The sequence below is a fragment of the Penaeus japonicus genome, unplaced genomic scaffold, assembly GCF_977035675.1.
Source record: "Penaeus japonicus unplaced genomic scaffold, GWHDUDI00000001_assembly GWHDUDI00000024, whole genome shotgun sequence".
NCBI classification, from domain to species: domain Eukaryota; kingdom Metazoa; phylum Arthropoda; class Malacostraca; order Decapoda; family Penaeidae; genus Penaeus; species Penaeus japonicus.
Genome location: NW_028234426.1, coordinates 23,126,766 through 23,139,265, shown reverse-complemented (window position 1 = coordinate 23,139,265; position 12,500 = coordinate 23,126,766). Strand labels below are relative to the sequence as shown.

At 47.3% G+C, this 12,500-nt stretch overlaps 1 protein-coding gene across 1 annotated transcript in view; it reads left to right on the top strand.

The window, feature by feature from the left end:
- The window catches only part of wb (wing blister), a 240,685-nt gene that overhangs the window by 64,488 nt on the left and 163,697 nt on the right, over positions 1-12,500 (top strand). The window contains exon 2 of the mRNA XM_086551150.1: positions 10,494-10,609. Coding sequence (XP_086407276.1) covers positions 10,494-10,609 — 116 coding nt within the window. The remainder of the gene's footprint in view (positions 1-10,493; positions 10,610-12,500) is intronic.

Sequence of the window (12,500 nt, the reverse complement as noted above, 5' to 3'; positions counted from 1 at the left end):
CTCCTCTTCCTCCTCCTCCTCCTCCTCCTCCTCCTCCTCCTCTTCCTGTCCCCCCTCCTCCTCCTCCTCTTCCTCCCATCCCCCTTCTCCTCCTCCCCTTCCCCCTCCTCCTCCTCCTCCCCTCCTCCTCCTCCTCCTCCTCCCCTCTCACCCTCCTCCTCCTCCTCCTCCTCTCTCTTCCCCTCCTCCTCGCCCTCCTCTCCTCCTCCTCCCTCCTCCTCTCCTCCTCCTCCTCCTCCTCCTCCTCCTCCTCCTCCTCCTCCTCCTCCTCCTCTTCCTCCTCCTCCTCCTCCTCCTCCTCCTCCTCCTCCTCCTCCTCCTCTTCCTCCTCCTCTTCCTCCTCCCCCTCCTCCTCCCCCTCCTGGTTATGAATATTGTTGCGAAAGACTGCAATCACTGTTGTAACTTTTGCGACGTGCTTTGGCAGTGACAATAGTGATGTGATACAAAACAACACAAACAAAGGTAGAGAATTAACTGCGTGACAGATAAGCAAACTTATGCCACTAATTATAGCAAGATAGCAGGTCAGGTGATATTTATCGCTGTCGTTAAATATCTGGCGCTAATGACGCCCTGATGAAGATAACGGGGACGATAGGGCCAAGATAGGGGCGCGGGGGAAGTATTGAATATAGGGGGGAGGTGACGCTTAGGGGAGGGTCTGAGGATACAAGGATGGGGGGGTGGGAATAGTGAGGGTAGTGGGGGAGATATTATCCAAAGTAAGAACGTGTTTTTTTATCCAATTTCTCTTCCAATAACCTGCGGGGAAGTGGGGGGTGGGGGGATGGGGGGGTGCAGACGGAGGAAGGGCTTAGAGGGTTGGTCTACGTATCCTGGGTAGGGACTGGGTAGGGGGTACAGGTACGAGAGAGGCCCGCGTATAGGATCGTGAGGGCGTGAAGACATGTGCCAAACGAGGGTCGTGAGGAGGAAGAGGAAGAAGAAGAAGAAGAAGATGATGAGGATGAGGATGAGGGTGAGGGTGAGGGTGAGGATGAGGATGAGGATGAGGATGAGGATGAGGATGAAGAGAAAGAGAGAGAGAAAGAGAAAGATAAAGAGAAAGAAGAAGAAAAAAAAAAGAAAAGAAAAAGAAAAGAAAAGAAAGAAAAAGAAAAAGAAAAAGAAAAAGGGGAGGAGAAAGAGGAGGAAAGAAGAGGGGTGTGCGTATTGTGAGGTGCGAATCACAAGGGGAAAGGAGGAGAGGAGGGCTAAGGCATAGACCACGAGTCGAGCTGAATAGGCCCGACTACGAAAAAGGGGGAAAGAGATAAGAAGGGAAGAGAAAAAATAAAGAGAAGTGTTACGTTGGTCAATACGAACTGTATGAGTGTGTTTATGATTGTGTAGGTTTGTGTTAGGCATTACTAAAAGGCCTTAGTAAGGAACTAATTTAGGTCTTACAGTACAGCTTCGAAAATGCCCGTCGATCGATCACTCTCGCCTGAATAGACACCGCGATGAATGATGTGTGGTGATCACGTGCTGATGAATGATGGCTGCGATGATATTAGTAATTGTGTTTTAGTGTATTATTCATGTATTCGCGTGACGAATTGCCATCGTAGGTACAGTACCTGTAATTAAGTATGCTTCCACACACACACACACATTATTATTATTATTATTATGATTATTATTATGATGATTATTATTATTTGTATTATCATTGTTATTATTATCAAAAGCATTATTATTGTTACTGCTATCATCATTAGGGGTATGGGGTATGTTGGTACTGAAGTGGGCACGAAGAGAAGGTTAGGGAGGGGGGGGGGGTATGGTGAGGTGGGTAGGGGGAAGGGATATGGAGAAAGGAGGGGGGTGAAGCAGGGGGTGAGGGGGTTGGGGGTTCTGGATGGGCGGGGAGGAGGGAGGCCTAGGAGGGGGGGGGTGTCCCCGAACCGTATTTACTCTCGGGATCACGTAGGCGATAAGACCGTTATGCAAACACCCAAGCCGATTAGACGTTACACTTTAATCTTTACGAAATACGCCGTATCGCCGGGTTTCATTATGATTGTGTCAAGGATTCGTTTTAGGAGATCTTGGCGTGTTTTTAAGAGATTTAGTAAATAATCCAAGAGGGAGTGTGAAAGCAATAAACACCCACACGTGAATATGCAATATGTATATATATATATATATATATATATATATATATATATATATATATATATATATATATATTGTGTGTGTGTGTGTATGTGTATGTGTATGTGTATGTATGTGTGTGTGTGTGTATGTGTATGTGTATGTGTATGTATGTATGTGTGTGTGTGCGTCCGTGCGTGTATGTGTGTCTGTTCGTGTCCATGCGTATGTGTACCTGGTAAGAATTGCAATTTAGATGACATGTATGGAATTACATCGAAAACAGGTGATAGGTGTACTGATTAGGAAAAAAAAAACAAAACACTTTGCCAGATGGTGAAACTTTCGTCTGTGGTCAGGGTTATGCTGAGTGGGCGACATTTCTCAACGGAGCGCCGGAAAATGCTGCCACAGCTGCCCAAATACAGGTGCCAAAAGACAGGTGCCAAAAGACAGGTGCCAAAAGACATGTGCCAAAATACAGGTGCCAAGAGACAGGTGCCAGAAGACATGTGCCAAAATACAGGTGTCACTCCAACTTGAACAACATGACTGGAAAGAGAATTAGATTACTACGTATCAATTGTGATAATCTTACTTTCATATTGAAATACTGTAACACTTTGTCATCAGTAATATTTTTGATGATCGGTCTTTAGGTATAATAGATATCTCATAAACAGCTTAATTATATCAACACTGTATAGTCGTACAGTCAAATAAAAAAGACTAGAGTTGCGGTCACTTTGCAGATTTTCAAAGTTTTCAGCTGATTTGCAAAGTGCATAAGAATCAAGCAATGTTTCTGACATTTTCAGTCACTTTTCAAACTGTCTAGCTATCGATGAGAAGAAGACGGCAAAGTAGTAGTGGTACTAACAACAGTAGTCATATTATTATTATTATTATTATTAGTAGTAGTAGTAGTAGTCTTAGTAGGTGAAAAGGAAGAAGAATGAGAATGAGATTAAGGATGAGTAGAAGAAGGGGAAGATGACGATGAGAAGTAACGGAAAGAACAACAGGATAAAAGTAGAAATCTTTGGAAGATCGAAGAGCAGACTTTGGATTTTTTTTCCAGCAGAATAGAGACTAAGGATTGAGTAGGGTAGCATAGGAAGGGGGGAAGAAGGGTAGGGTAGGAAGAGGGAAGAGGAAGAGGAGAAAAAAAGGGAGAGAGGAGGGGCAGGAAAGGTGGAGAGAGGGACGGGTGGGGCAAGAAAGAGGGGGAGGAGGAGGGGGATGTGGTATTAACGGGGAGGAGGTGGAGAAGAAGAGGAAGGGAGGGAGGTAGGGGATATGGTAGGAGGGGGAGAAGAGTAGGTCCTTAGGAGGGACGGGGTATGAGGAACGGAGAGGGGGGAGGGACTGAGGGCAAGGGGGTGGGGGGTCGCAGACACACACACTGGGGTTCCCGTCGATGCTCCAGAGATCGAGTTTCGCGAGTCCCAAGACTCCTCAATGGACGCAGCTTCCGCCCCTTCTGAAGAAAGCTCCGCCACCCACAGGGAAAATTGGTCAAGAAGAGAAGAGCAAAACGAATGGAAGAGAAAAGGGATAGGTGAAGAAGAAAATGATAAGAATATGATGAAAATAATGTAATAAATGAATAGGGGAATGGATGAATAAATAATGCAAATAAACTAAAACAGATAATAATGATAATGATAGGAAGAAACAAGAAATATGTGGACAAAAGATTGGTCAATTTCTGGACTGGTGGAGGTGGGGGTAGGAGGGGTGGGAGGGTGGGAGTAGGGGTTGTAGGAGGGTTAATGATGGGGATAGGGGTGGGGAGGGGAGGGGAGGTTGGCATCAAGTTGGGCATCTGTGATGGGCTGCGGGGTATGGCTCTGTCGTGACGAGGGAGGCATGTCTGGGGTTGGAGTGTTTATTCATCTACCTACTCAGTCCCACTCTCCTCTCTACTTACCTGCCTACCTACCTTCATGCCTGCTTGCCTGCTTACTTCTCTCCCTACATCTTTAGCTATCATTTAATATATGTTGTCTTTTTATTCATCCATTTATATCTATCTGTCTATCTAAATATCGGCGTATCTATCTATCTATCTATCTGTCTGTCTGTCTATCTATCTATCTATCTGTCTGTCTGTCTATCTATCTAACAGTCCCGTCTACCTTCCAATCTATCAAGCTATCTGCCTATCTATTAGTCAATCAGTCTATCAAACAATCTATATATCTATTTACATACATAAATATATTAAATTACTAATTTCCTTCATACTAATATTTCCATTGTATTTATCTTTTTTACGCCATGACATATTGCCAAACGTATGCTGATACTCAAGGCATGTGTATACGCTGGTAGAATGGGAGAGGGAGAGGGGGAGGGGGTGATGATGGGGTGGAATTGCATGAGGGAGACGGGGAAAGAGGAGAAGGAGGAGGAAAAGCAAGAGGAAAAAGAATAGGAAGAGGAGAAGGAGAAAGAGAAGGAGAAGAGAAGAAGAAGAGAAGAGAAGGAGAAGATAGAGAAAGAGAAGATGGAGAAGGAGAAGAAGATGAAGAAGAAGAAGAAGAAGGAGAAGAAGAAGAGAAGAAGAAGAGAAGGAGAAGGAGAAGGAGAAGGAGAAGGAGAAGGGGAAGACGAAGAAGGAGAAGGAGGAGAAGAAGAAGGAGGGATAGACGAAAGTGGAAGGCCAAATAGAAACGGAGAAGAGTCTACGGGAACGTCTATGATATTGCGCCATGCGCCATGTATATGTACGTAAATGCGCATGTGTTTGTGCATACACCTTTCCTCCCTTCTCCCTCCCCCCTCCACCTCCTTCTTTTCTCTTCCCTTTCCATCCTCCTCTCCTTCGTTCTTTTCTTCCCTCTCATTCCTTCCCTCTTTGTTCGTTCCTCCTCTCATTCCTATACCCCTTATTCCCTCCCACTTCCCTCCTTCCTCTCCCTCTCTTCCCCCCTTTTTCCCCTCCTCCTCCTCTTACACTCTCATCTTCCTCCCCCTCCCCTCCCTCCCATTTGTCCTCCTCTTTTTCCTCCTCCTCTTACTCCCATCTTTTCCTCCATTTTCTCATCCTCTTCCTCCTCCTCCTCTTCCCTTCTCTTTGTCCTCCTCTTCCTCTTTCTCTTTCTCCCCTTCTTCCTCCTCCCCTTTTTCTTTCTCATCTCTCCTTTTCGTCCTTCTCCTCTTCCTCCCTCCGCCCACCTGCCCACCGCCCTCGCTGCTAATCCCCCGCGTCTCGCCACAGCATTCTTCGGCGAAAACATGAAGCCGGAGGATGTAAAATGAGTAAAGCAAAGGAGAAGGAAAACAAGAGGAAGAGAGGAAGAGGGGGTACGACAAGGGGATGGGGGAGACAGGCAGGCAAACAGGCAGGCAGGCAAACAGGCAGGCAGGCAAACAGCCAGCCAAACAGCCAGCCAAACAGCCAAACAGCCAAACAGCCAAACAGCCAAACAGCCAAACAGCCAAACAGCCAAACAGCCAGCCAGCCAGCCAGCCAGCCAGCCAGCCAGCCAGCCAGCCAGCCAGCCAGCCAGCCAGCCAGCCAGCCAGCCAGCCAGCCAGCCAGCCAGCCAGCCACGTCAGTCAGTCAGTCAAGTCAGAAACCAGCAGTCAGTCGCCAGCAGTCCAGCCAGCAGTCAGTCAGTCCAGCCAGTCGAGAAATCGGAGAGGCAATCGATCGGTCGGTCGGTCGGACTGTCGGTCGGACGGACTAGTAGACAGAAACACAAAAAAGAAAGAGAGAGTAGAGTCAAAATAAATCAATAGGAGAAGCAGAGTAAAGAAAACCGAACAAGGTCAGAAAAGAGGATGAAGAAGCAGAGGGAGAAAATAGCCATCGAGAGGAGGTCATAATCGACAAGTGTGAAGACTCGACCCTCTGTCACGACATCCCATAAAAGCCGTGATAACGAGGGCGGACTGAGAGGGAGGGAGAAAGGGAAGAGAGAGAAGAGAGTGGGAGGGAGAGGGAAAGGGAGAGAAGAGAGAGGGAGAGAAGAGAGAGGGAGAGAAGAGAGAGGGAGAGGGAGAGGGAGAGGGAGGGGGAGAGGGAGAGGGAGAGGGAGGGGAAGAGGGAAGAGAGAGAAGAGAGAAGAGAGAGGGAGAAGGAGAAGGAGAATGAGATGGAGAGGGAAAGGGAGAGGGAGAGAAGAGAGAGAGGAGAAGGAGATGGAGAGAGCCCCTACAGTACCTCCAGAGAGGAGAGAGAGAGAAAAAAAGAGATCAAGATCAATAGCAAAAAAAGAGAGCAAAGAGAAACGTGATAGGCCCCTTCTGGCACGCTCCTCGAAGCTGTTGGACTGAGCCGAAGCTATTTACGACGGTGCCTTTGCTGAGGCCTTTTATCGCCTTTTCCTTGAGGGCACTTAGGGGGGGGGGGGGGCATTTTATTCTGTTACTGTCGTTGATACTGTTATCATTATTATGTTATTGTTATCATTGTTGTTGTTACTGTTGATGGTATCATTATTATTATTGTTATTATTATATCTTATTATTATCATTATTGTTCTTCTTATTATTATTGTTATTAATATTATATCTATTATCATCATCATTGTTATCATTATTGTTATTATGCTATTATTATTATTATTATTATTATTATCATTATTGGTATTATTTTTGTTATTATTAGTCATGATTATTATGATACTGTTATTGCCATCATTTTGATTATCATCATTAATTATGATAATAGTTTTGATAATATTTTTATTAATCCGTCATCATTATTATAATTGTCGTTATTATAATTACCATCATTATTATCATAATTGTTTTTAGTGCTGTTAATGTTGTTATTGATTTTATTATTGTTAATGATAGTATAATTTTTTATTATCAGTGTTATCATTATTATCATTGTTATAATTCTTATTATCATTATTGTAATTATCATTGTTATTATCATCATTGCTATGATCATTAGCGTGATTATTATTATTTTTTTATTATTATTATTATTATCATTATTATTATTATTATTATTATTGCTGAAGATTTTATTTCTTTAGTCTCCCCCAGCCTTCCCTCATCTGTCTGTTTATTCCATTCACCTCCTCGTTTTCTTTGCTCTGATTGTCTCTCCTGTCTTTCTTAATTTCCTGCTCTTTCTCTCCCCGTTTGTTTATTTCAGCTTTCCTCTTTTATCTACAGCCTCCCCACACCTCTTCTTTTCCTCTTCCCCTCCCTGATCCTTAGCATGGATTTCCTTTTGTGCCCAGTACCCTCCCTCCCTCCCTCCTCTCTCCCTCCTCCTCCTCCCTCTCATCACCTTCCCTCCCTCCCTCCTCTCTCCCTCCTCCTCCTCCCTCTCATCACCTTCCCTCCCTGCTTCCCCTTCCCCCCCAATCCATCCACCTCCCCTCCTATCGCTTCCCCACCCTCTTTCCCATCCACCTCCCTCCTTCCCTTTCCCCCATATCCCTCCCCCCTCCCTCCTTCCCCTTTCTCTCCCTCCTTCCCTCACCAACCCCCTTCCCATTCTCCTCCCTCCTTCCAAACCAACCCCCACCCTCCTCCTCCCTCCACCCCTTTCCCCCCACCTCCACCTCCTTTCCCTTCACCGGAAACGTGTTCTCGCGAGTACCTTACGCCCTCTCGCTCTCCTGTTGTTCGGGTCCTTCAGGAAGAATGAAGTGTAGTTCGTTTGAGAGCTGTTTTATGAGGATTAGGGGCTGTTGGTGATAGAAGATCGGGGGGAGGGGGAGAGTAAGTAAGAGAAAGAGAAAGAGAAAGAGAAAGAGAAAGAGAAAGAAAGTTGTATGATACTCACGGAAGTCACTGAAGCTCACCTAAGACAAACCAAGAGTCCACTAATCGCCATCGCTGAAGCAACAACTCGACTTGACGCTTCCCCCCCCCCCTCCTGGACGAGGCAGTGACGCCCGCACGCATCCAAGCTACAACCTGCTCCTGGCACCATTACGTGTCACGAGTCCTTCTCCCAATCATCCAAACAAGCTTTCTGCGGGTTTTAATGCTCCTACCAGTATGGTTAAGTCTCTCTCGGGCAGAAGTGACAGTACACTATACATAGAGAAAAAGGGGGGTGGAAAAGGAAAAAGAAAAGGAACGGAAAGGAAAGGAAAAGGAAAAGGAAATGGAAAGAAATGGGGTGGGGGACAAGGAAAAAGAAAGGAAAGGGAAAGTAAAAGGGAAATTGAAAAGGAAGAAAGAGAAAGAGAGATGTAGAGAGAAAGGCAGAGAGAGATAATTAGATAGAAAGAAAGCCCGGTCGACATGCGTGTTTACGTGCAGGGATATCAAAAGGAATTAAAGGAGCTGCATGAATAAAAAGAACAGTGAGAAATACCCTAACACATGCACAAACATACACTTAAAGACAGGCACTTTCATTCTCTCCCACATTCCTATTCTAATTCTGTCTGCCTGATTATATGTGTGTGTGTATGTTTGTTTGTTTTCTCTCTCTCTCTCTCTTTCTCTTTCTCTTACTCTTTATCTCTCTCCCTCTCCCTCCCTCTCTCCCTCCCTCTCTCCCTCCCTCCCTCCCTCCCTCTCTCCCCTACCTTACCCCCTTCCCTCCCTTCCCCCTTCCCCCTCCCTCCTTTCATTTTTTCTCTCTCCCCCTCGCATTGACCAACAGGAAATGGAAGAAAAATAGAATAAAAGGGTAAGAACATTAAACCCTTCAGAGCACTTTTTCCCTTCCCGTCCCCCACTCCCTCCTCCCAAGGTACCTTGTGTGCCTTAAGGATCGTTTTCCTTCCACTTCTTCATCTCCTTTTTCCTTTCTTTTCTTTGTGTTTCCTCTCTTCGCAGCGTTTGGAATAAGAGACGGAGAGATCACAGAAGATGGTGAGATGGAAAAGGAATTGGAGTGAGAAAAACAAAGGATAGGGAGAGAAAGGAAAAAGAGAGTGAGAGAGAGAGAGAGAGAGAGAGAGAGAGAGAGAGAGAGAGAGAGAGAGAGAGAGAGAGAGAGAGAGAGAGAGAGAGAGAGAGTCAAAGCGAAAAGAGAATGAACTAAGCAAGACTAGGACAAAAAGAGAAATAAAGAGAGAATAAAAAAAAAAAAACAAGAACAAGAAAGAGAGGCGAAAGAAAAAGCAAGAACAAGAAAGAGAACGGCAGTAGAAAAGAGGTAAACAAAAGCGAAAGTAATGGATAACAGATGACGATAACATACTAACCGATGAATTACAAAAAAATAAACAGTGCGCGCGCGCGCACACACACACACACACACACACACACACACACACACACACACACACACACACACACACACACACACACACACACACACACACACACACACACACACACACACACACACACAATAAGACATTGGCACAGTAAGAATGGCGTGACGTTTCAAAGTTATCCGGACGTAGGTCATCAAAAATTGAAATATCATCAAAAGTTCGAAACGCTACTTTTTTGTCTGAGAGTGGTAGTGTTTTACCGTGCCAGTCGATATAATCCCATGGTATAAGGAAAACAAAGGACCCTCACGTAGATTATATGCACAAAAAAGTGTGATGTAAAAAAGGCGGGTTTAGCACAGGTGCTCTCAGACAGGCAGACGTCGTGCAGAGTGTTAAGTGCTTGCTTGCCTGCCTGCTTGCAAGAGGACTCAGTGCTGCCAATTTCATGTTATGATAATGTTTTTGTTTGGTGTCCCGGGTTGTTTATTTGATTTGTTTGTGATAATAGTCGATTATTTTTTGTACCTCGTCTTCTTTGGTAGTGGTGATTATTTGTCCATTCCGTACGAATTATTCATTAGAATAAACGTCATCAAATACCACTATGGGGAATTTGGTCTTGTATTCCACCATCCACGAAAAAAAGAAAAGAAAAACAAGCTTCCACAAACGAAACTAGAACTAGAATAAAACTTTATATCAACTCACGACGAGGAATGAGGTCACGATGCCCGACGAAAGCAGTCACTAACGCAGTGACGCGCGTGTGTCTGCGATCGCGTCATAGCGGCGCTGATGACACTCGATCTCACGTGTGTCGACGATGACGTGAGCGCTTGTCTCCGCTGCCAGGGATGATGCAAGCAGATGTCGCGGTTGGACTTAGGTGATTTGTGTTATTCTTCGTTTTTTTTCTTGTTATTTTTTTTAGTTTTGGTTGTTGTGATAGATGTTACTGTTATTAATGATATGTCATGTGACCCACTTTTCCCCAGTGTCTCAGAATAGCTCGTGTCACGCATGTTGCAGGTGTTGGCTGCTACGCCTGTACCACCTCATATCTTTGTTGCACTAACAGTTATTTTTACCCTAGCACATACCTCATAACCACCTCTCACTCCACATGACATTGATCATATTGCAATCGGCCCTCATATAACCTCATCATCCGTCCTCACATAACCTCAAATAACCTAAGTATCTCGTATAACCCCATTTTGCTCTCTATTGCAGGGGAACCGAGCGACGACAAGAGCAACGGCGAGAAAGGGCTGTTCCCGCACGTGATTAACCTGGCCACGCGGGCACGCATCACCGCCAACGCCACCTGCGGCCAGAGCGGGTCGGAGGTGAGGCGGATTTGGGCGTTGTTTGTTTGTTTGTTTGTTTTATTGGGTTTTGTGGTTAATAGGGGGTAGGGTGAGGGGGGGCTGAAGACTTGGGGGATAATGTTTTTTTTCTTTTTTTTTTCATTTCTTTTTGATGGGATTTTTTTTCTCTCTCTCTTTACTTTTCTCTTGTCATCTCTTCTCCTTTTATCTCCCTGTCCACCTCTTCTCCCCTACTCTCCTCCTTTCCCTTCCCTCTTTTCCTCCCCTCCCCTCTTCTTTTCTCTTCTCTTCTCTCTTCTTCTCTCCTTTCCTCTCTTCTCCCTTCCCCTTCTCCTTTCCCTTTTTTCTTTTCTTTTCCCTTTCCTTTTCTCTTCTCCTCTCTGCTCCATTCCCTTCACATTTTCTTCCCCCCTCCCCTCACCTGCTAACCCCTCCCTTCCCTCTTCTCCTCTCCTCTCCTCTCCTCTCCTCTCCTCTCCTCTCCTCTCCTCTCCTCTCCTCTCCTCTCCTCTCCTCTCCTCTCCTCTCCTCTCCTCTCATGAGCCCTCCCTATCCCTCCCCCTCCTACACATTTTGACTTATCAACAGCCTATTGCTTGACGTTGCCAATTACATGTTGAAGGAGATCTTGATCGCCCCCCTCCCCTCCCTCTCCTCTTTTCCTCCACCTCTCCCCATCCTACCATTCCCCTCATCTCCCCTCCCTACCTTCCCTCCTCTCCTCTCCTCCTCCGCTCCCCTCCCCTTTCCACCTCCCTTCCCCTCCTGTTTTCCTTTTCTCTTCCCCTCTTCATCTCCTACACTCCCCTCCCCTCTCCTCCTACCCTCTTCTTCGCTCCTCCCCTCCCCTCTCCACTTCCCCTCTCCTCCTACCCTCTTCTTCGCTCCTCCCCTCCCCTCTCCACTTCCCCTCTCCTCCTACCCTCTTCTTCGATCCTCCCCTCCCCTCTCCACCTATCCTCTTCTTCGCTCCTCCTCTCCCCTCTCCACTTCCCCTCTCCACCTACCCTCTTCTTCGGTCCTCCCCTCCCCTCTCCTCCTACCCTCTTCTTCGCTCCACCTCTCCCCTCTCCACTTCCCCTCTCCACCTACCCTCTTCTTCGCTCCTCCCCTCCCCTCTCCACTTCCCCTCTCCTCCTACCCTCTTCTCTGCTCCTCCCCTCTCCTCTCCACCTCCCCTCTTTCCCTACCCTCTCCACCTCCCCTCTCCTCCTCCCGTCTCCCTCTCCTCTCTCCCTACCCTCTCCACCTCCCCTCTCCTCCCGTCTCCCTCCCCTCTTTCCCTACCCTCTCCACCTCCCCTCTCCTCCTCCCGTCTCCCTCCCCTCTTTCCCTACCCTCTCCACCTCCCCTCTCCTCCTCCCGTCTCCCTCCCCTCTCCACCTCCCCTCTCCTCCTCCCGTCTCCCTCCCCTCTTTTCCTACCCTCTCCTCCTCCCGTCTCCCTCCCCTCTTTCCCTACCCTCTCCTCTCCACCTCCCCTCTCCTCCTCCCGTCTCCCTCCCCTCTTTCCCTACCCTCTCCACCTCCCCTCTCCTCCTCCCGTCTCCCTCCCCTCTTTCCCTACCCTCTCCTCTCCTCCTCCCCTCTCCCTCCCCTCTTTCCCTACCCTCTCCTCCTCCCGTCTCCTTCCCCTCTTTCCCTACCCTCTCCACCTCCCCTCTCCTCCTCCCATCTCCCTCCCCTCTTTCCCTACCCTCTCCACCTTCCCTCCCCTCTTTCCCTACCCTCTCCCTCCCCTCTTTCCCTACCCTCTCCTCCTCCCCTCTCCCTCCCCTCTTTCCCTACCCTCTCCCCCTCCCCTCCCCTCCTCCCGTCTCCCTCCCCTCTTTCCCTACCCTCTCCACCTCCCCTCCCCTCCTCCCGTCTCCCTCCCCTCTTTCCCTACCCTCTCCTCCTCCCGTCTCCCT